This window comes from Amaranthus tricolor, chromosome 1, assembly GCF_026212465.1.
Source record: "Amaranthus tricolor cultivar Red isolate AtriRed21 chromosome 1, ASM2621246v1, whole genome shotgun sequence".
Classification (NCBI taxonomy): domain Eukaryota; kingdom Viridiplantae; phylum Streptophyta; class Magnoliopsida; order Caryophyllales; family Amaranthaceae; genus Amaranthus; species Amaranthus tricolor.
In genome coordinates this window covers 1,453,188-1,475,452 of record NC_080047.1, presented here as the reverse complement: position 1 = coordinate 1,475,452, position 22,265 = coordinate 1,453,188, and the positions used below count along the sequence as shown (strand labels likewise).

The window sequence follows — 22,265 nt, the reverse complement described above, 5'->3', positions numbered from 1 at the left end:
TCGTCTTTATAAAAAACTGCTACAAAATTATGCACTACATATAAATAATAGCAATAGCGATGCCAAAACTTTAATCCTAATAATTACTTGGTGCTCGTATACATAAACCAAATAGAACAATTTCAGTTTTTGTCAACATGAAATTTCTATTTCTTTCTTTTCAATATTCAACCATATCAATAATCTGTAAGTCTAAGATTTTCATATGCCTTTCAAGCCATTGCTATTCTCCGCCCTCATTTCTACTACTCCGTCTTATCGATTTGGGGTATTCAAGACATTTTTCATATAGATTTTCTACCATCTCAACCTGTAAGTCTAAATTTCTTATCGGTTTATTAAGAACATATATATATATACAATACAAAAAAATTTTCAATTTAAAACAATAAAGTACATTATTTTATTATATCTCTAGCTATTTTCGTGTAAACATACTAAATTCCTTTTTTTTTCTTTTCAACTGTTGGACGTTATATATACACGGTTTTAGTAGTTACTTTTATATATTCTCAATATAATATTGTATGACTTGAGCCATGTATAAAAGTACCATTGTCCACCTATATATATATATTGGGAAAAGTTAAAGTGAAACATCCTTATATGAGAACCGTGAGAATTATAAAAAGGTGTTGCTTTTTTCAGAAAAACGTGTTACTTTGTATTTATTTTTTTTCTGATAGATCCTGTTTTTTGGTAAAAAGTACCAGATTTTTTTAAAAATAAAAGTAACACAGTTTTTGTGCAAAAGTAGCACCTTTTTCAGTAAAAAGGTAACACATTTTTTGGTTCTCACGGTTTACATATAACCGTGGTTTGCACCTGAACACGACCATATATATATATATATATATTGCTCTTCTAGCATTTGTTCTAAATTAAGAAGTCCCAACATGAATTACTTCCCCAAAAAGTTATCACTTACTACATCCTCCTCCCTCAAACCCTCCATGTCATCATTCCTTAACTACATAATCTCTCATGCCAAACCATTTTGGCTCCAACTTTGCTACTTCCTCTTCCTATCGACAATCGGTTACTTGGCTTTGAAGGCATTAGAGCCGAGAACCAAACATAACCCTAATGATTTAAACCTATTTTTCACCTCAGTATCAGCTATAACTGTTTCAAGTATGTCTACAGTTGAAATGGAGGTTTTTTCCAATTCCCAACTAATTATCATGACCTTTCTTATGCTCCTTGGTGGAGACGTATTAGTTTCTTTTTTCGGTCTCTTTATTCAAAGGTTTAAATTTTTATTTAAACAAAATAAAATTGATATGGATAATAAAGATAATTTTGTAGTAGTAAATTCTAGAGAATTAGGCTCAACTAATTTTAATACTAGTTGGGATAGTAATAATGAGAAAATTACTCTAGTCCTAGAGTCCTTTAATAATAGTGACCAAAAGGGTCATTTAAAGTACAATTGTCTTAAAATTTTAGGGTATGTAGTCCTAGGATATCATGTCATTATACATGCAATTGGGTTAGTTTTAGTTACCATGTATATAACTCTAACTCCAAGTGCTAAACATGTCCTTGAAAGTAAAGGACTTGTCCTACAAACTTTTTCATTTTTTGTCATAATTTCGACATTTTCGAATTGTGGTTTTATCCCTACAAATGAAAATATGATTGTATTTAGAAAAAATTCAGGCCTTCTTTTGATTTTAATCCCTCAAATATTTTTGGGTAATACTTTATTTTCACCAAGTTTAAGATTAGTAATATGGGTTTTAGAGAGGTTTACTAAGAAAAAAGAGTATAATTATATGTTAAATAATTACAAAGAAATGGGTTTTGATGGGTTAATGTCTAGTAAAGAGTGTTGGTTTCTTGTTGGGAGTGTTTTTGGGTTATATATGTTGCAAATTGTGTTGTTTTCTGCCATGGAATGGAGCTCTGAAGTTATGGAGGGAATGGGTTCGTATGAGAAGTTTGTAGGATCGTTGTTTCAGACAGCGAATTTGAGACATAGTGGGGAATCTATTGTTGATCTTTCTATCGTTAGTTCGGCCATCTTGGTTGTATTCATTATCATGATGTGAGTTTTTCTTCTCTTCTTTAATTTGTTCTTTCTTTATGTTAATTCCGTCATCTTTCCAGAGTCGAAGGATTCTTTAGCCGCATTTTTTTTATGGGTATGGGTTGCCGCTTTCCTTCCTTAGACCTTGATCATAGTTTTCTATGAGTGGAATATACTGGATATGAAGATGATGAATTACATCAAATATTTAGAGAAAGGTTGACTAACATATAAGTTTGAAGGGGTACTTCTTGTATTATCAATTGATTTTAAGATGAACCTCATCAAATTTGTGTGTAGCCAACTCTTCTCTTATGTTGATCTTGATCTTGTTGTGTACAAATTGGATAACAAATTTATAAAATTACACATTATATACTCTTAGCTTTCTCCGCTGTTTAGTCGTAATGTAGAAAACTTTTTAGTCCAAATCTTCATAATTATTGTCAAAGATTTAAATTAAGATGAGGTTAAGGCTTTAGAATATGTTATGCCATGTTATATAGGATTATAGGAGTCTTTTGGGCTAGCTAGAAGTGCGGATATGCACCACATATCCTAATTCACCTTAAATTAGTGGTGGTTGAGATTCGAACTGGTGATCTTTTGTCACGTTAGTTTTGATACCATCTTAAGAAACTAACTGAACAAAAAATTTAAGCACAAATTCTTGTGTGAGAAAGTTTCATAGTGAGACATTCCTCATACATGGATTGATTAGCTTAACTAATACAATTATTAGCATGTGCAATTTTTATTTTAAAGTCGATTTACCGAGAGACGTTTGCTCATATAAATAGCTCAAAAATTAAACTGATAATTAAAGCTCAAAGTTATATTATAGTATATTTTAGCAATTAATTTTTATTTGACTTTCTTGTAGAACAATGTTAATAAACAGATAAGTGACAGAGTAAGTAGGAACATCAAATAATTAATTATGGTCAAAATCTTTTATTAATTTGACTAAAATCTTTCAAAGTCAACATCAACAATTTGAGGTTACAAGAGTAGTATTTCTATCAAGTTCTAAAAAGTTCTTTATTTCCCAATTAAGAATCCAATTCAAAGACCCAATTATGTGACCATGCATACCATAGAATCTTCACTTGGGGCATATTTATTTTTTTATTAAGAGAATGAGAGGATTAGGTGAAACTTTTCTCTAAACCAAGCTATGTTGTGACTTTTTATTGGAGAGATGACTTTTGGATCATATTATTATATTATAATTTTTAAAAATGTTAGTTATATTCACTTAAAATGTATGATATTTGTAAAATTTTACATAATTTATGTATGGAATATAAATATAGAGAGTGAGGGAGAGGTGCACTATAAATTTTCGAGTTGCTTAAAATTTTTATTATAACCTTATGATGTATTTAAAAATGTGTTAAGATTAATTTTGAAATATTAAATGGCAACTTGTTACAACTTATACGATAATTTAAGAGTACATTATAATTGTTGAAAGCTAGTTGTATATTTAATTACATTTTCTTACACGAAAGCCTTTTAAGTCAACATAACATATTTTTGAATTTCAACTATCAGTAAAAAACTTTAAGTGAATTTGTTCCTAAACATGGAATCAGCTTTTAGTTTTAAGCCAATAGAACCCGCAAATGAGAACGTATAATTCCATCATTAGAGTATAATACTTTTATGCCTAAGAAGTATCTAAGTAAATCCAAATTTTTAATTTCAAATTTTCTATTTAAGTAGAATTTAATAATTTTTATTTCAGCAAGAGTACTTTCTACAATGAAAATATCACCCGACATAGACTACAATGATGGTGAAATATTGGTTTTCCTAATCGAGAAATAAAGAATAGTCATATTATTAGATTTGGATTATATAGTAAATGCCACCTATAATAATAGCTTAAAAGTAAGTTGAAACCTTATAAATATTAAAACTTAAATAAATTAATCTGAGAAAGTATTAAAATTGAAATGTAAAACCAAAAAAAAGTTGTAAATAGTTTATTCCCAAATGTTTCTTTAAGTTGAATAAAGAATTGAATCCATGCAGCTGTCAATTTTTGGCATAGAGATTACAACTTATTGGCCTTAATTTGAGATTTAACTTTATTCTTTTTACAAACTTATATGTGGATCCATGCTGATCATACAAATCAGACCTCTTTATATCCAATTTCAAAAGCATCAAATACCTACTTTTATACTTTTTTTTTTTATTTTTAAGTTTTTAATAAGTATTCTTCATGATATTGTGCGAATTTGGTTCAACTTCTTGAACATTATTTGTGGCTAAAATTCTTATAATAAAAGTTAGACATGAAATTCCTGCTCGGCTGTGCCATCTTAGGCTATGTTTAAAATAAGTATAAGGTATTTGATCATACATGCATGGGCGGACCTAAAAAGATTCCGACTCCTGCAAATAACCTCATTGAAATTTAAAATAAAAATAAATTTGCAAATAAAATTGCAACTAGGAATCAAACCTTAGACGTTTGGTATATGAAGAGCACATAAATGATCAAATGAGCTATGATTTTCTTTGAAATATTACTAGATTCACCATTATATAACTATTCAAACCTATTGGGGATATTATACAAATCATTTAAAGAGGATTACATTGCATTGTGCTTTCACTTCGCCACCGTATGCATGTAGATTCTTATAAAATATTTTGAATTTTTATTTGCATCATCAACATCAATCTAATATTCCGCTTAAAAATAGAATTCAGGTGAAAAAAGATAACGGACAATTTATATTCATTCATACCCCTCCGAAAAAAAATTAGAGGAATATAAATAATTTTATCTCCAAATAGGGAGAACCTGTCTCCACTTGAATTTATATTTGCATGATTATACTTTATTAATTACTTATTATACAAAAAAATATAATTAAGTAGTGGATTTTTTACAGGTATCTTCCACCATGCTTTTCATATCTTCCAATTGGGTATCAGCAAAAAGAAAAATTAGATGATAATGACAAGACCAAATTAGAGGAAAAGAAGAACATCATAAAGAATATGGTGTTGTCGCAGTTAACTTATTTGTCCATCTTTGTTATTGTGATTTGTATCACTGAGAGAAAAAGCTTAAAACAAGATCCTCTCAATTTTAATGTTCTTAATATCGTTTTCGAAGTCATAAGGTACTTTTATTTCTTCTCTTATAATATCAATATTTAATTTACACATTATAGGTAATTTATCCATTACTTCGAAAAAAATATGAATTAATTGCATAAACTATCACAAATCTAAGGTAAAAAAACTTGACGCTAATATAAGAAAAATGAATCAAGTCTTGTTTTAGCAAATATTATTTTTTTTTCAAATAGGAAATGTATGACATGTGATTGTTGATTTTGGTCGTTGGTTTGTTAGACCAGTTAGAAGCTAAATGTTGACCTTTTTTGTTGGTTTTTGTTAGTTGAATAGATCATTTGTTTAAAGAGATGTTAGGTAACATTAGGTATTTGTTATTGGCTGCTTATCAGAAAAATTGAGCAAACAAGTCAAAAACCAATAAAAAGCCGGTTAGCTATTTCGTTTTTTCTTTAAAGCTATTTTTTTTTTTTTTTGTAAAAAGTCATTTATTAAACATGTTTTTGACTTTTTAACCAAAATAATTATATAAAATAAGAAAATAAAGAAAAAATTACCGTGAATAATACGACTTTTCGTTAATTTCCTTACAATAATACTAAGTATTAATTAACCATGAATAATATCAACTTAAGGTGTTCTTTTCCTATAATAATACCAACTTTAGTTTATTAACTAATTTACCAAATTTTTTGAAATATAATCTCCTATGGTTTGATTTTTAACATGTTAGGTATAATTTAGGAAAACACTCCTCAAAATTGATATTATTCATGGTTAATGAAAAATTAATATAATTATAAAAAAATAATCAAAAAATTATATTATTACTAGTAATTTTTTCAAAAATAAATAAGCTACTCGGTCTGAAAATTGATTTGAGACCTCCTCGTTTAGAGATTCTGTGAGATGGAGCACATGTATGTTGTTGCACGAGTCCCTACCATTTTCTACGTTCTCATCCCGTGGATGGCAATTATTTGCTTCTTGATTTTGATGTTGTAAGTTAGTGGACATCTTAGATTATCCTCATAAATTACGTGGTTCACGATATCACGTTTCATTTGATATTTGGTAACTTGTTGGAAATTATAATGTAACTTTTATGAGAAAATTTGTTGATAAATTTAATGAATATGCTTATTCTTTTTAATAATTATATTTATTTATAATATTAATTACATTATTATTTAAAAATGTGGTATTTTAATAGTATTAAAAAATCATAAAAATATGATCAAAATTTTGTTACTATAGGATTTGGGATCGGGCTTGCCTAAATAATCCTAATCATTTAATTAAAAATTCTATTATTAATATTAAATTGTAGTACATATAATTACACAGATAATGATGAGCAACTAAAAATGCATCCACATGTGAATATCCAACCCATTCATTCAATAGTAAGTAATAATGTATAATTAGCTTTGTAATTCTGTTTTTAATTTAGAAGATTAGACACGTACAAGTAATGTTTACGATTTTTTTGGTAAATTATAATATTATTTTATTATTAAAATATACATTGAAATGTGTGGCAGTGCCTACGGAAATGTGGGATTCTCCACTGGCTATAGTTGTGAACGAAGACTAATAAAGACAAAGGAATATTGCGAAGACAAAATGTATGGTTTTGTAGGGAAATGGAGTAATGGAGGAAAAGCAATGCTTATACTTGTTATGTTATTTGGAAGACTTAAGAAATTCAATTTGCATGGTGGAAAAGCTTGGATACCTCTTTCCTAAGAAATTAATTGTCATACTATAAAAATAAAAAAGGTTTTGTAAAATACAACATCCTTCTTGTTGGAGAAATCTAGGTAATTTTGTGTATAGGAATAATCTTCTTCATAAGGCATAATTGTAATACTACGTTTTTGTAAAATAGAATACTCTATTTTGATATCGACCCCAATAAACTACTAATATAAGTGATCACTTTAAGACATTAAATGTTTATTAAACCAGCTTCTTAGTGATAATCTCATCGTGAGACATACAGTCTCATTTGTAGAAAGAACTATCGCATAAACTGACACGGATTTTAATAATAGAAAGCTAAAAAAAGGTCAAATACAGCTTAAAAGTAATTTTGTGAAATAATTAATGTCTAATAAATACCTAACAAATTCTTGTGTGAGACAACCTTCACACATGGGCTAAATAGCCAACTAATACAATTATTTAAAAAACGGTCTATCACAAGAGTTGGCTCTAAGTATTAAACATAGTCCATTGGGCCATAAGGATCAAATAATTCAGCCCAAAATCCATTCTTTCTCATTGGGTTCAAGCCCATATCCTTGCAAAGTTGATCATTATACCAAACATGCAATGCACCAATACAAGATTTCCTGTAATACTTGCCAGAATACCTTTTCATGTACTTGTCACATTCTAATATTCCTTTTTCCATTTCTTGAATGCTCGGCAATTTAAATTTTCCATCCAGAAATTCAAATAACCAACGACATCTCATTTCTGAAGTGAATAAGTTTGAAATGCTCTCTGAATATCCAATTATTGCCAATTGTGGAATCCTTGGATGTATGCATTCTCTATAATACACAAATTAAATTAGCTTGTTAATAAATGACTTTTTTTATTTTACTTTTCATGATTATTTCTTATGGCACCGAATTAAAATAATCTAATATAAATATTGTTATAAGGTAAATTGAAATTAATTGTACGTAGCAAATATTCCGCCTCCCTACAAACCACAAAAATACGAGTGTTCACATTCCAGCAATATAATATATTTTTGTTGTATTTTTACTTGCACCAGTAATACATATTTTAAACTTTTTATAGAAATTTACTATATTAACTAATTTTTTGTAGTTAGACAAAGCACCACTTATGAAATGTGAATAGTATAAAAGTTTAAATATTTTAGAAAAAATTATCGTAAATAATATAACCTTTTGTTAATTTCCTTACAATAATATCAATTATTGATTAACCATGAATAATACCAACTTAAGACGTTATTTTCTTAGAATAATACCAACTTTAGTATATTAACTAATTTACCAATTTTTTTGTTTATAGTTTGATTTTTAACATATTGAGGATTTTCTAGGGAAAAACCCTTTAAGTTGGTATTATTCATGGTTAATCAAAAATTCGTATTATATTAGGAAAATAAGCAAAAGGTTGTATTATTCCTGGTAATTTTTCCAATATTTTAATTCAAAATACTTTAATGCTATGTTTGGAAACGATGATTTTATTTGAAAATTTGAAATTGGCTAAAATTTATTGTTTGGCAAATTAAAAAAATTTTTCAAATTTGAATTTGAATCAAATTCCACCATTATTTTTTGAGTAGTTAAAGTTGAGAATTTGAAAATGATAACACAAATCTTGTCATTCTCAAATTCTTTATTTATGATTTCATAATTGAAATCCATAATTTGAAATGAAATAGTTGTTTACAAACACTACATAAGTAAAACTTAAATAAATAAAGGACCCTTATACACAAAAAAATAACTTTCCCGATATTTTAGAGCTTTTTTATCTATAAATAATAAACCCTTGATCGCCCTAAAAAATATAATGACCTTTTTAATTTGGTTGTTGGTATCAAATAGTAATAGTGACTAATAAATAAGAATGATTAGTTGTGTAAATTTTTATGAAATTACCATAGCCTTCCCTTATTGATGACATTTGATCAATCATACAAAAGTTTATTTGTTTACAATTTCCATGTCATTAATTGAAATGAATTTGTGACGAAATAAGATGTTGAAGTGAAACAATAATAACCATTAAACTAGTCAAGAGATTATTCTGCCAAAATTACACTTACTGCTCATTACAAGACCATCATTTAATGACAATCAAATTTGTAATATATAAATATAAACTCCAGCATGTATAATTCAATTAGAAGTACGTAAAAAAGGTGATGCAAATACTAACCTGTGTAAAGGAACTGAGTCCTTAGAGGAACCGTAGATATAATCTTGAAATGTTTGAGATTCAAAAATGTCTTTAAGCTTTTGATCGCCATTAAAACCAGTTGCAAGAATCACCAAGTCACTTTTAACATATTCATGCTCATCAAGTACAACACCTTCTTTGAAGAAGCTTATAGTGTTTGGGGATTTTTTCAAAATAATGCTTCCTTTTTCAACATTTTCATAAAACCCTTTTGGCACCGTCGAAATCCCACAAGAATTCATCTCTAGTAAGAAGCTATGCTTTGGTATTACTCCATATTTCTTGAGAGGAAGCTTTCTTTTTATATAAAGCTCTACTAATTTGCTGATTCCCCATCTCTGTCGATCCATACCTTCACTTAGTTTGACATTTTCCACTTTGAAATATAGTCATTTATGTAACCAACTCAAGCAAAAAGGTTAAGCTAATATTTAAGGTTCAAGCATATGTTATATACTCTAACAGGCCCACTCAAATGAAAGTTCTTCGGACTAAGTGTGATGTCAATGAACCAACTCAACCAAAAGCTAAAGGTCTATATATTATTTACTTTAACACGTCCCTTCACACAAGAGCTTTTTAAGCTAAAAATGTGAATGTAGCACAGTCTAAAAGATAAATCTTAACCATGTGACAGGATATATTATACCTCTAAATTGATTAGTATTATAATAAAAAAAATAAAGCAGAGATTAAGATAGAAAAGAAACATACCAGAGGAGAGAGAATACAAGCAAGGAAATATAATAGAAGACCTTCACCGGGCTTATGGACCAATAGCTCAGAAAAGCGGTTCAAATACAGGTAGCCGATAGCAATTCCCCATGGAAATTGGTCTGGCATATGCCAATGGGGTGTCCTATACAACACTGTACATGGATGTTCTACTTCTGCACAATTTAAGGAGCGGTACGTCACAAATAATATCTATTTGACAAATGACTGTTAGTTAGAGTTATTAGTTGGTCTGCATTATTGGCGGAAAAACTAGTTGTCTAAGCCATGACAACTATTAACAAAATACTTCCTGATCAGTTTCAACTTGCAACATTTGACTTTTCATATAGTCCAATACACTAATTTAATTTTTAATATCTTTAATTATGTATAATAAAAAATTTTGTATATTCCTGAGCCGGGGGATTCTCTGACCATTCCTCCTATATGGATGTATGGTTGTCGTTTTCCTTCCCTTCCTAGACCCTTTTGATATCCTTATGAGCGGGATACATTGGTATGATGATGATGATGTATAATAAAAAATTTTAAAAATTTTGATATTAATAATCTTTACATTGACACGAATCAAATAAGTTCTCACTTGATTATGTTTTAAATTACACATTAAAACTTAATCACAAATTAAATGTGATAAATGAATAGAATATAATGGTATAAATAATTTGAAACGAAACATAGAAAGTAGATGAATTACGTACCATTAGCAATGGAACATTCGGTAGCAATATCGAGTGCATATTTCTGGAAGCCAACAACAATAACATGTTTTCCCTTAACCAAATCTCTTGCACTTTCATCATCTAAAGCAGCATACTCCATTGCATGCAAAACCTTTCCTTCAAATACTTCTGGCCCTTTGCCAATGGGAAATTCTGGTTTGTTTGGTAGACCAGTGAATTTTCCAACACACAATATCACAAAATCTACTTCATACTCCTGTTTAATTCATTCATTATTAATTAAAATAAACATATATCCTCTCGAACTTATTAAGCTTATTTTAAAATTACTCAATAATTTGAATGACATTTTTGATAAATTTGTTTTTGGCTTGTACATAACAAGATCTGTATAAAAGTAGTTCGCTACACACAAATCCAATGAATTCCTATCCTAAAATCAATTGGTATTAAAAAAGTAGTCCATCAAGTATATATGTTAGTCAAATCCTCTGTAATTTTTCGATGTGAGATAATATGTAAATATTTTCCTAACAATTTTTGTATGATTAGTAAGATAAAAATTAAGTGTATGTCGTATTGAGTTAGAAGTATTCAATATACACTTTTGTTACATTGAGATGGTAGTTGGTACATAGTACTGCTATATTTCCTTTCGAGTTTTCTTTTTCTAAACCCAATTTTGGTCATAAATATTTTAAATATTTAAAAAAGAAAAATTATAGAAGTATAAAATTGAGCATCAAGGCAAATCCTTAAGAGCTTAGTGTCAAAGGACAATTTCAACCAAAACTGCGCTGATAATTGAGGTCCTAATAATGATTTTACACTCTATCTTGCCCACTCACATGATTGTCCAGCTCGTTGCGTTTAAAGTATGGATTTAACACAGTTCTCGCATTATCAGGTGCTTAATATTTCACTTTGAAAGTAGGGGTAGATGAGAATCGAATCCGTGACTTTTTATGTCACGTTGACTCTGATACATGTCAAAAGACCATCTCAATTAAAAACCTAAACATAATAATTTTATACCATATCAACTGAAGTCAAACTTTACAAGTAGTATTTGCGTCTAGCAGTCTAGAATAAAAATTCATTATATTGCAAATTTTTATATACGGAGCTAATGACATATAATGATATACACACTTTTTTCACACGATAAACCTATTTAGTTATGCCAACTAAAGACGTGAAGAAAATGCACAGAATTATATATAATATATAATATACTCTAATTATATGTTGTTTAAGTTTAACAAGTTACTGTAATTAATTGGCTAAGGATTTATAATTAATAGTTAGTAGCTAATTGAAAAATCTAATTGACTTTAATTTGCTCGACCCAAAATAACTAATTTATAATAATAAGATATTTAAAGCAACTAATTTATCAAATATTAAAATTAGACAGTCTAAACATCCAATCCAATCATTTATATTTCCCAAAATTTCAACATATATTGACTATGCAATTTAAAACAACTATAAGAGGGATTATATATTGACTTGTAACACATGTGACTAGAGGTGTCAACTTTTGATTTAATTATGAATTGATATCATATTGATATGATCTTTAACTTTTTTTCATAAATTTGGTTAATATTTGAATTTTACATTAATACTTTTTTTAGTCGTAACTCGTAATTTACTGTAATTTTATCAATATTTGCTATTTAAGTTTAATATTACACAGTTATGACCTCTAAAATTGTTCTTAAGCATATATAATAACAAAAACTATATATTTTTAAAATTATAACGAAAAAATTATACAATATGTTTACCTATTTCATAATTCTCATTATTGTAAAGTAACAATAAATTTATAACCCACTTACTCAATTCGACCGATTCAAATGTCACTAGACCAACTAATCTGTTAGATCTCTACATGTGGAAGTTTTTTTTTCAGCCCAGTTCATCTCACGGTAAAAAGATTTAAAATATGAAGTCTATAAGTTAAAATTTTTATTATTAGACTATTTAATCTAAACACAAAATATATCTTAAATTGAGACCGTATCATAAATTATTTTTTTTAAGAACGAGTAACCAATCTAATATCTACTATCGAAAGGCCCATATTTAGAGATAAGACACTTGTCGCAGATAAATGACAAATTCACAAAAGTATATTTTTCACGTGGTCATATTTCATTTTGGCAAAACGCGAGGGGTACAATTTTATTTCTGATTCGCAAACACATGGTAGCATTAATTTTGTATCCATGCATGATGTGATATTATTGAGTAAATTTTTTTAAAGAATTAATTTTAATAAATTGATTAAATTACCTTTATATGGACATTTAGTTCCCTTATTTGTTTAAGAGAAAGAAAAAGGAGAGGATAACATCGTATTTTTTCTTCTAAATTTTTTTCTTCTGTAGAGAAATTAATTATTAAAAGAAATACTTTTTAAAACTTAATATGGATGTTTAGGCTTTTTCTTTCCAAAATCTCTCCTCTCAAAAATTAATATTGAAACAAAAAAAGTTATATCCTTTCAAAATTTACCCATCCTTTACATTTAATTTTCTCGATTAAAATAAAGTACACCTGAAAATCACATTTGCAACTTTACACACATATATATACTTTCTCCATTCTGAAAATGCAACACATATGTTATATAAATGTTATTGACACTATTTATCATTTAAGCTTATTTTATTTATTGTACCTAATCTGTAAAAAAAATATAGTCAAGTCTTGTTTAAATCGTCTAATCGCATACTTTCATATTATTAATTTTTTATAACTTTTAAATGTGCATAATTCAGTGTATAAATAAAATGATCTACATAATCTTTGAATTGATTAAAAAGTCAAATATAATAAATATAGTAGAACAAATAAAGTATGTATAATTTAATGATTCATTTTGATTACAACGAAAGAAATTACCTTGATTGATTGGTTGAGTAGATCTTGAGCGGTAACAATCCATTTACCATTACCACCAAAGGGATGACCATTACCACCCCAAAGAGCCCAAGATTGGATCTCTTCATGAGATGTACCTTCATACTTAATACTCACCACCTTGGTATTAAACCTAAAATGTTTAAGTAAATCAAAATACTTAGCATAAGATTGAATGTAATCAAATACTTGGTCTTTCTTAGGGTATAGTGTTTCAACTGAAGAAGGCCAAACAAAATCAGAGAATTGGTATAAGAATTTTGGTGTTTGGAGTTTTGTAGTCTCAACCGTTTGAGTCCAAGCACCACCAATGGTGTTTTGGGACTCAAAACCTAAGGGATGGTAACCCTTAGCAAGGGCATATTTGCATGCTAATAGCCCACTAATGCCTGCTCCTACTATACAAACATTCCTTTCTTTTTCCATTGTTATGTAGTGAATAGGATTTTTGGTTTGATAAAAAGATGGATGCTTTTCATAGAGATATATTGGTCATTGAAGAAATAATGCCAAAAATATTCAAGGGCTGTTGTTTCTTTTGAGAGATTTTTTTTTTATTACTCTCTTGGTCCCACTATTATATGTAACACCCCGACCCAACGGACCACTAGTGACTACTCATGGAGACTGTAGACTGGCCCTACAGATCAACACAAGTCTTTCCAGCGCACTTTAACCTCATTCGTAGTGCACGCCCAAGAATACTTTCCAGGAGGTCACCCATCCTAAGATTGCGTCCCACCAAACATGCTTAACTGTGGAGTTCTTAGCAAATGGGCTCCCTAGGAAAAAAGATGCACCTTGTTGATATGAGTAGTCTATCAATCCCTTTTCAAGCTAAATACGAGTTATTACACTATATTTTAACTCTTGCCAAACAACTATACCAATACTACTTTAAAATTACTAAAATTACTATTCATTAACACAACTAGACTTGTCTTATTTTAATGTGCTGAAAATCATCGGAATTCGATTAGAAATTAGTAGGTTGTAAATTGATATTTTTAAATTATACACTGAAAATGACTTGAGTAAAATTTGACCGAAACGTACACAAACCTAAACATTTTTACATATTTTCTTAAATTTGTTGAATCTTTTTAGTGTCACACCATCATTTTTAGTTGAGACTCATGCAATACCTTGTATCAATTCTAATGTCAATATTGTTGTTGTTGCCTTAAAATCAATGCATTAGTCGTTGGTATAACATAAAAAAATTATGTTAAATATATTAAAATATGTTTTTTGGAAAAATTTTTTATGATAAAACCAAGACTAATTCGACTTAATTAAAATGAACTCGATCGAAATAACTCGACTCTAAATTTTTCCACACTATCACTTTAACAGTTCTAGGAACAATTTATCTATAAATATCAATGAAAAACAACATAAAATAAATCAAAAAGGTATAAAAATAATACAATGCTCGTCCTCCTCCTCCTTATCTTCATCGGAGCATTCTCCTTCACAATTTTTCTTCGTTCACAACACAACAAAAATGCAGCACTTCGCCCTCCCCCGGGCCTAAGGGCCTTCCTTTCATAGGATACCTTCACCAATTTGAACACACAAAACCCCATCTATACTTCGCAAAGCTAGCCCAAACCTACGGCCCGATCATGAGTTTAAGATTGGGCCGTAGATCAATGGTCGTGATTCAATCAGGGAAATTGGCTAAAGAAATCCTAGAAACATAGCATGATAACTTTTGTAATAGATTTGTATCAGTTGGTGCCAAAAAGTTAAGTTATAATGGTTTAGACTTACTTTTTTCACCATATAATCATCATTTTAGAGAAATTAAAAAGATTTTTATGGTTCATTTGTTGAGCTCACAAAGTATTCGTTCTTTTGCTCCAATCCATTATGAAGAACTTTCTAGACTTATTCAAAAGATGTCTTCAATTTCTTCTCAATCAAAGATTATCAACTTGAGTGAACTAATTGTTAATTATACTACGTCCAAAATTTGCAGGATTGCTTTTGGTAAACAGTATGTTATGACTCCAAAAATTATTTTTATTATCATAAAGTGATCATACCGAATATATCTTTCGTATATGGATTAAATTGCCCGATAACATAAATTATTAGCATATAAATTTCTTATTTTGAGGTGATATTATAGAGTGATGATTTTTAGACCCATCGAATCTGAGTCTAAAAAGTAAATGTGTCTTAAGTCTAGGGTTGTCTTCAAACACAGATCCTCTCTCTAGACCCATTTAAGACCCATATTTGCTAGACCTGTTTCAAACCTGTCAAAACCGCTTTAGATCCAACATATTACAATTTAGCCCCTCTAGTATGAGACCGTTTCACCGTGAGACGAGTCCATACAAAAGGTCTATTATGCTAAAAGTTTTCATTATTGGGTTGTTTCACCCAATTATCCATGTCTCACAGTAAGACCGTCTCATACAAGAATTTGTGATTACAATTAAAACAAGTCTAATTTAGGACCCAAGTCTCATCAGACTCGGGGAATTTGAGTTCGGGTCCAAAATTTTCAGATTCCAAGAGTTTAAGTGTAGATATGAATCCCACCAAAAATTAATGACTCTAGTTCCAAATTTAATTGGACTCGACCTAGTCCCGTCCCATAAGCATCCCTATCTTCTAAAGACTTAAGAATCATATATACTATTATATATTACCCTAATTGATGAGGATTTTCCTTTTCATCAAAATAAAGTGTTGTGAATATACAGGTATGAAAGTGATGAAGTGGCAAGGAGTAGGTTTCATAGCCTTCTAAATGAAGCACAGGTTTTGTTTGCAAGTTTCTTCTACGGTGATCATTTCCCTTCACTTGGCTGGCTTGATAAATTAAGCGGACAATGCTCAAGACTTGACAACATATTTAAAAAATTCGACGACTTTTATGAACAAATAATTAAAGACCATCTTAATAATAATAATAATAATAGTAATAATAATAATAATAATAATAATAATAAGCCTAAATCTGAGGAAGCAGACATTGTTGATATTCTCCTTCGTCTCAAGGAAGACGGTTCTTTTCCAATCAAAATCACTTTGGATCACATCAAGGCTACATTAATGGTAATTATTTCTTTATTTAATTGTCAACTAGTTTATCTCGATATTATTAAGTGTCTTTCATTTAGACTTTTATATAGGCAGGATTTTGAAATTGTTTTTTATTTAGGCGGGATTTAAAAAGATGTAAACAAAATATTATAACCCTATAAAATCCATGAGCTTTTAATTTTGTTTGACTTTCAATTAAAAAAAAAAAAAGTATCAAAAAATATCTAATAAATTTTTTTTTCTAAAAAGTACATAATAAAAAAAATTTTTGCCACAAAAATACCTAACAAAATTTTTTCTTTTCAAAGCGTGCCAAGTAACGTTTTCCTTCAGTTGACCGTCAAATATAACGGTTGACTGGTCAAAATCTAAAATTTTTCTTCCTCATCTTCAATTTTTTTTCCAATTTAATTCGATCATTATTTTCTTCCTCATCTTCAAATATAACGAAAATTATTGTTCAATATATATACTAACAAGTAAATAGAATATTTGCACGCAGAACATTTTTATAGGAGGAACAGACACAAGTATTGCGATGATAATTTGGGTGATGACTGAATTAATTAAGAACCCAAATGCAATGAAGAAAGTTCAAAATGAAGTTAGAAGCACAATTGGAAACAAGCGATACATTGTTGAAGATGATCTATCAAAACTCACATACTTAAAACACGTAATAAAAGAAACATTTAGATTACATCCTCCAACGCCATTATTAATTCCACGAGAAACTTTACAAAAAACCATTATTGAAGGGTACGATATTTTACCAGGGACAATTGTAACTATCAATATATGGTCTATGGGAAGAGACCATACACTATGGAACGAACCAAATTTATTTAAGCCAGAGAGATTTATGGAAAATTCAATCAATTTCTTAGGACAAGATTTTGAACTTATTCCTTTCGGGTCTGGAAAAAGAGTGTGTCCTGGAATGCAATTTGGTGTTGTTGGCTTGGAGCTTTTGCTTGCCAATTTGTTGTGCTTTTTTAATTGGAATATCCCGAATGGACTTACGGAGAAAGACATTGATACCGATCTCAAATTTGGTGTTGTTATGCATAAGAAAAACCCACTTTATCTTGTAGCAAATAAATTTATTTAAAAGATACTTTGTTTTATTTAAATTTTATTTAAATTAAAATAATATCGTAAAATTTTAAATTTGAGCCTTTTATAATTTAATTTATATTGAGCTCTTTGTTCTCGTCTCTTTTTTTTCTTTGTAGTTGTACCCAGTATCCGACGCATATTAACAAAGATAATAATAATAACAAAAATCAGGAAGAAAAATCTATTGAATTTTTTATCAATTAAGTTGTTTATTATTCTTGTTATTATAGTAGAACAAGATTTTTTAAAAATAAAATATCTAATGTATGGCCCTAAAGTTATTCTTTATAAATTGGTGCACAATTGCACCTTAGACAAACAATCTTGTTTCAATCACCTCCCATGCTTATTAAATATTTATCAGAATATTTATAAAACACAATGGATTACAAATTAAAATTTGCATAATCACACTCAATCTAAATTAAAAACACATAAATTCTTAAATGAGAAGATCTCATTGTGAGACTACCTTTGTTGGGCTGCCCCACGTACATTTAGTCTATAAATAATCACTTACAACTTTAAATTGATTATGTAGAAAAATAAGCTAATTATATTTACCAGTCACATAGCGAAATGATCTTATATAAAACGAGCTTAAAAAAGTTATGTCGTAGTAATGACACTTCATTAAGCATAGTCCATTGGGCCATAAGGTTGGAACAACTCAGCCCAAAGACTATTCTTCCTCCAAGGGCTCAAGCCCATGTCCTTGCAAAGCTGATCATAGTACCAAATATGCAATGCACCCATGCAAGATTTCCTGAAGTATTTGCCAGAGTATCTCTTCATAAACTGATCCCATTCTAGAACATCTTTCTCCATTTCTAGAATGTTCGGTAATTTGAATTTCCCATCAAGTAATTCGAATAACCAACGGCACCTTATCTCTGAAGTGAATAAATTTCCACCACTTTCTGAATATCCAATCACGGCTAGTTGTTTATTCTCTGTTTATCTTCTTTAACATTTGCAAAATCATCAAAGTTATGTATTTATATATCATCATTTTCGTTTTTAAAGCTTTCATTTTCATTTTTTTGGGTTGATTGTGCTATATATTAGTTGGATTTACATTTTTCGGATTTTTTTTGAAATTAAGCTTCATCAATGGTGTAAATAATGATGTTGAAGAAGACAACAATGTCTACAGTTTGGGGGAAATTAATAAAAGCAATTGTGGTTATAACATATGTTGGTAATACAAAATATGATGGATCTATTAGATACTAATAAGCTGATGTGGCATTGTAAGAAATGTAGTATATATATATCTTTGTACTAATAAGGAAATTAATTGAAGTTTTTTCTCAGATTTTGATTCAAGAACTACGTTTCTCCTTCTTCTGTTCTTCTCTCTTTTTGTTCTTCTCTAAACTCCTTCATTATTTCAATATGGTATCAAGAGCTAGAAGGATTACTGATTGACATTGCCTTTCCTCTTCTTCTTCTCACAATGCAGATTGTTGTAAGTTGATTTTTTTTTTTCTCTCCCGATCTGTTTTCTCATTACTGGCACATCGATTCTTCGATCTCTTGCATCTGCCTCAACTGGGTTTTTCTTTCCTTTTCTGATTTCTGATTCAGCCTTTCTTTACCTTTTTCTATTCTTTTTCGATTCAAAGATCTTGATCTGTTTCTGATTTCTGTTTGCATCTCAAAAATAAAAAATGTCTTCTACTCCAATTAACCCTAATCAAGATCCTGGAAGTGTATATTTTATTCATCCATCAGATCAAACTTCCCTTCAATTAGTCTCTGTTAAGTTCAATGGCTCTAATTTTGCTGATTGGAAGAGATGCATGGTGATTGCCTTATCAGCCAAGAATAAATTGTCTTTCATCAATGGCAACGTTCCCAAACCATCTGATGACGATTCTTGTTATCAGCCTTGGATCAGATGCAATGACATGATCACTTCTTGGATTCTTTTCAATTTAGACACTCAAATTGCTAAAAGTGTAATGTATTTTGACACTGCTACAGCTATCTGGAATGACCTAGAAGAAAGATTTGGTCAAACTTTTGCAACTCAGATTTATTCCTTGGAGCAACAATTACATGATATTAGTCAAGGCAATTTTTCTGTAATGGAATTTTTCACTAAAATAAAAGTAGTTTGGGATGAACTTTCAGCTGTGAATCCTCTTCCTTACTGTACTTGTCAAAAATGTACTTGCAATCTGACCAAAAGAATTATCACACAACAACAAGATCAAAGACTCATGCAATTCATGATGAAGCTGAATGATCATTTCTCTGGAGTAAGAGGTAATATTCTCATGATGAGCCCTCTGCCTAATATTTCTCAAGCATACAGACTTTTCACTCAAGAAGAGATTCACAAAGAGTTATCTCATTCCAATACCGAGTCAATGGCTTTTCAAACTAACCGATCTCAAATTTCTAATTCTAGAAATTCCACCAATAGATGGAATTCTAGACAAAACAATGGTGGTAACAAATGGAATTCTGGTTCTAATTCCTTCTATAGTGGTGCTAACAATCCTAAAAACAGGTTCTCTAACCAAAACAAAAGGCCTGCTTCTTCTTATTATTGTACTCACTGCAAAATTCCTGGACATAGCTATGAGAGATGTTTTGAGGTTCATGGATTTCCTCCATCCTTTAAAGGTTTCAAAGACAAAAAAATAGCAGCAACTGTAGAAGGTGAAATTGGTGAATCTTCTAGACCTGATTCCACCCAGGCCATTCCTACTTATGAGCAGTACAAGCAGTATGTTCAACAGATGCATAAGAGTACATCTAGCACAGACACTCATGCTCCTGATCCAGAAATGATACATTCTGCCAATCTTGCAGGTAAACTTTGTTCTCTTACTTGCCTAAAAACCCCTTGGGTAATTGACAGTGGTGCTACTGATCATGTTAGTCATGATCTGAGCAATTTCTCTAGCTATGAGCCTCTTAATGCTACTATCCTTGTTCCTAATGGCAAAAGAGTTGAAATTACACATATTGGGACGATTTTTCTCAACAATGGCATCACCTTATATGAAGTCTTATATGCTCCCCTCTTTCAATTCAATTTGATTTCTGTAAATAAACTGTGTAAAGACATGAATGCTACCATGTCATTTACTCATGATGACTGTTATCTTCAGGGGCACTTCTTGAAAGGGCCACCACTTCTTCTTGGTAGCTTAGTTGGAGGATTATATCATTTGAAGAATTCTTTCAAAGTTCAGACAACATCATCAAATGCATCATCCCCATCACCAATGGTCTTGAAGTATGCTAATACAAGTATTGCAGATAATGCTCAACTATGGCATATTAGATTGGGTCATTTGCCTTTTTCTCAACTAAAATACTTGCTTGATGTAAATAGTTCACATAATCAACAAATTTGTCAGATTTGTCCTCTTGCCAAACAAGCAAGATTATCTTTTCCAGTAAGCAGTATAAAAACAACAAAGCCCTTTGAACTTCTTCATATTGATTTGTGGGGACCATATAAGGTCAAGAATCATAATAATTGTAATCAGTTTGTTACTATAGTTGATGATTTCAGCAGATTTACTTGGGTTCATTTGATAAAATACAAATCTGAAGTTTCAATTGTTATACCACAGTTTGCTATGTTTGTTGCTACACAATTTGATGCTACTATTAAATGCATAAGAACTGATAATGCATTGGAGCTCTGTGCAGGTACTATGAAAGATTTTTATTTGAGTAAAGGCATTAGACATGAATCAAGCTGCCCTCATACTCCCCAGCAAAATGGGGTAGTTGAGTGAAAAGATAGGCACATTCTTGACACTGCCAGAGCATTATTTTTCCAAGCCAAATTGCCACCACATTATTGGGGAGAAGCCCTTCTTTGTGCTACCTATTTACTGAACAGAATGCCATTAAGACCTCTACATCATTCCACTCCATATCAACTTTTATACAATACACCTCCATCTCTTGATCATCTCAAAGCCTTTGGATGCTTATGCTATGTCTCAACATCTCCAGTTTAGAGAACAAAATTTGATGCAAAGGCCACAGCTCATGTCTTCCTAGGCTATCCAGTGGGCCAAAAAGGGTACAAAGTCTTGGACTTAACCACATACAAAATAAAAATCTCAAGAGATGTGGACTTTCATGAGTCCCATTTCCCCTTCCATAATAAAGTCTCCTCTACACCTTCAACAAATCTCTTTTATTTGCCATCCATTACTTCCTTCACAACCTTGGAATATCAGGATATACCTGATATTTTTACCTTTCCCTTTCATTCCACATCTTCAACAGAAAATGATATCATAGACATTTCCTCTACTTCAGAAACATCCTATCTCCAAACCAATATATCCTCTGAACCTTCTTCACCTTCTCTCAATACACCCACAATTACCAGTTCACACCAACAAGTACATGAACAGCAAATTCCTCCCTTGAGGAGAACCTCCAGACTATCAAAACCTTCTGCCTATCTTGCAGATTACAAGTGCAACACTGTCACTAAACATTGGTGTAATCTTGTCTCCTTTGCACAATTACATAATCAGCACCATGCATATCTTACTACCTCAAGCATCATCTCTGAACCTACCACTTATTCCCAAGCTGCTACAGACCCTCTGTGGAATGAAGCAATGAACAAAGAACTTTCTGCTCTA

General features: G+C 30.1%; 2 protein-coding genes and 1 pseudogene across 2 annotated transcripts; 2 read left to right on the top strand and 1 right to left on the bottom strand.

Annotated features, from left to right (window-relative positions):
- LOC130797731 (sodium transporter HKT1) lies at positions 1-7,080 on the top strand. The gene is made up of 3 exons (XM_057660460.1): positions 1-2,050; positions 4,945-5,178; positions 6,679-7,080. The coding sequence occupies exons 1-3, from the start codon at positions 897-899 to the stop codon at positions 6,881-6,883; spliced, it is 1,593 nt and encodes a 530-aa protein (XP_057516443.1). The 5' UTR covers positions 1-896; the 3' UTR covers positions 6,884-7,080.
- Positions 7,081-7,168: 88 nt separating this feature from the next.
- Positions 7,169-13,963, bottom strand: LOC130797725 (probable flavin-containing monooxygenase 1). The gene is made up of 5 exons (XM_057660447.1): positions 13,429-13,963; positions 10,531-10,768; positions 9,806-9,981; positions 9,071-9,429; positions 7,169-7,695 (listed from the first exon to the last, which is right to left on the bottom strand). The coding sequence occupies exons 1-5, from the start codon at positions 13,870-13,872 to the stop codon at positions 7,359-7,361; spliced, it is 1,554 nt and encodes a 517-aa protein (XP_057516430.1). The 5' UTR covers positions 13,873-13,963; the 3' UTR covers positions 7,169-7,358.
- On the top strand, positions 13,915-17,620 carry LOC130827191 (cytochrome P450 83B1-like; annotated as a pseudogene).
- The last annotated feature ends 4,645 nt before the right edge of the window (positions 17,621-22,265 follow it).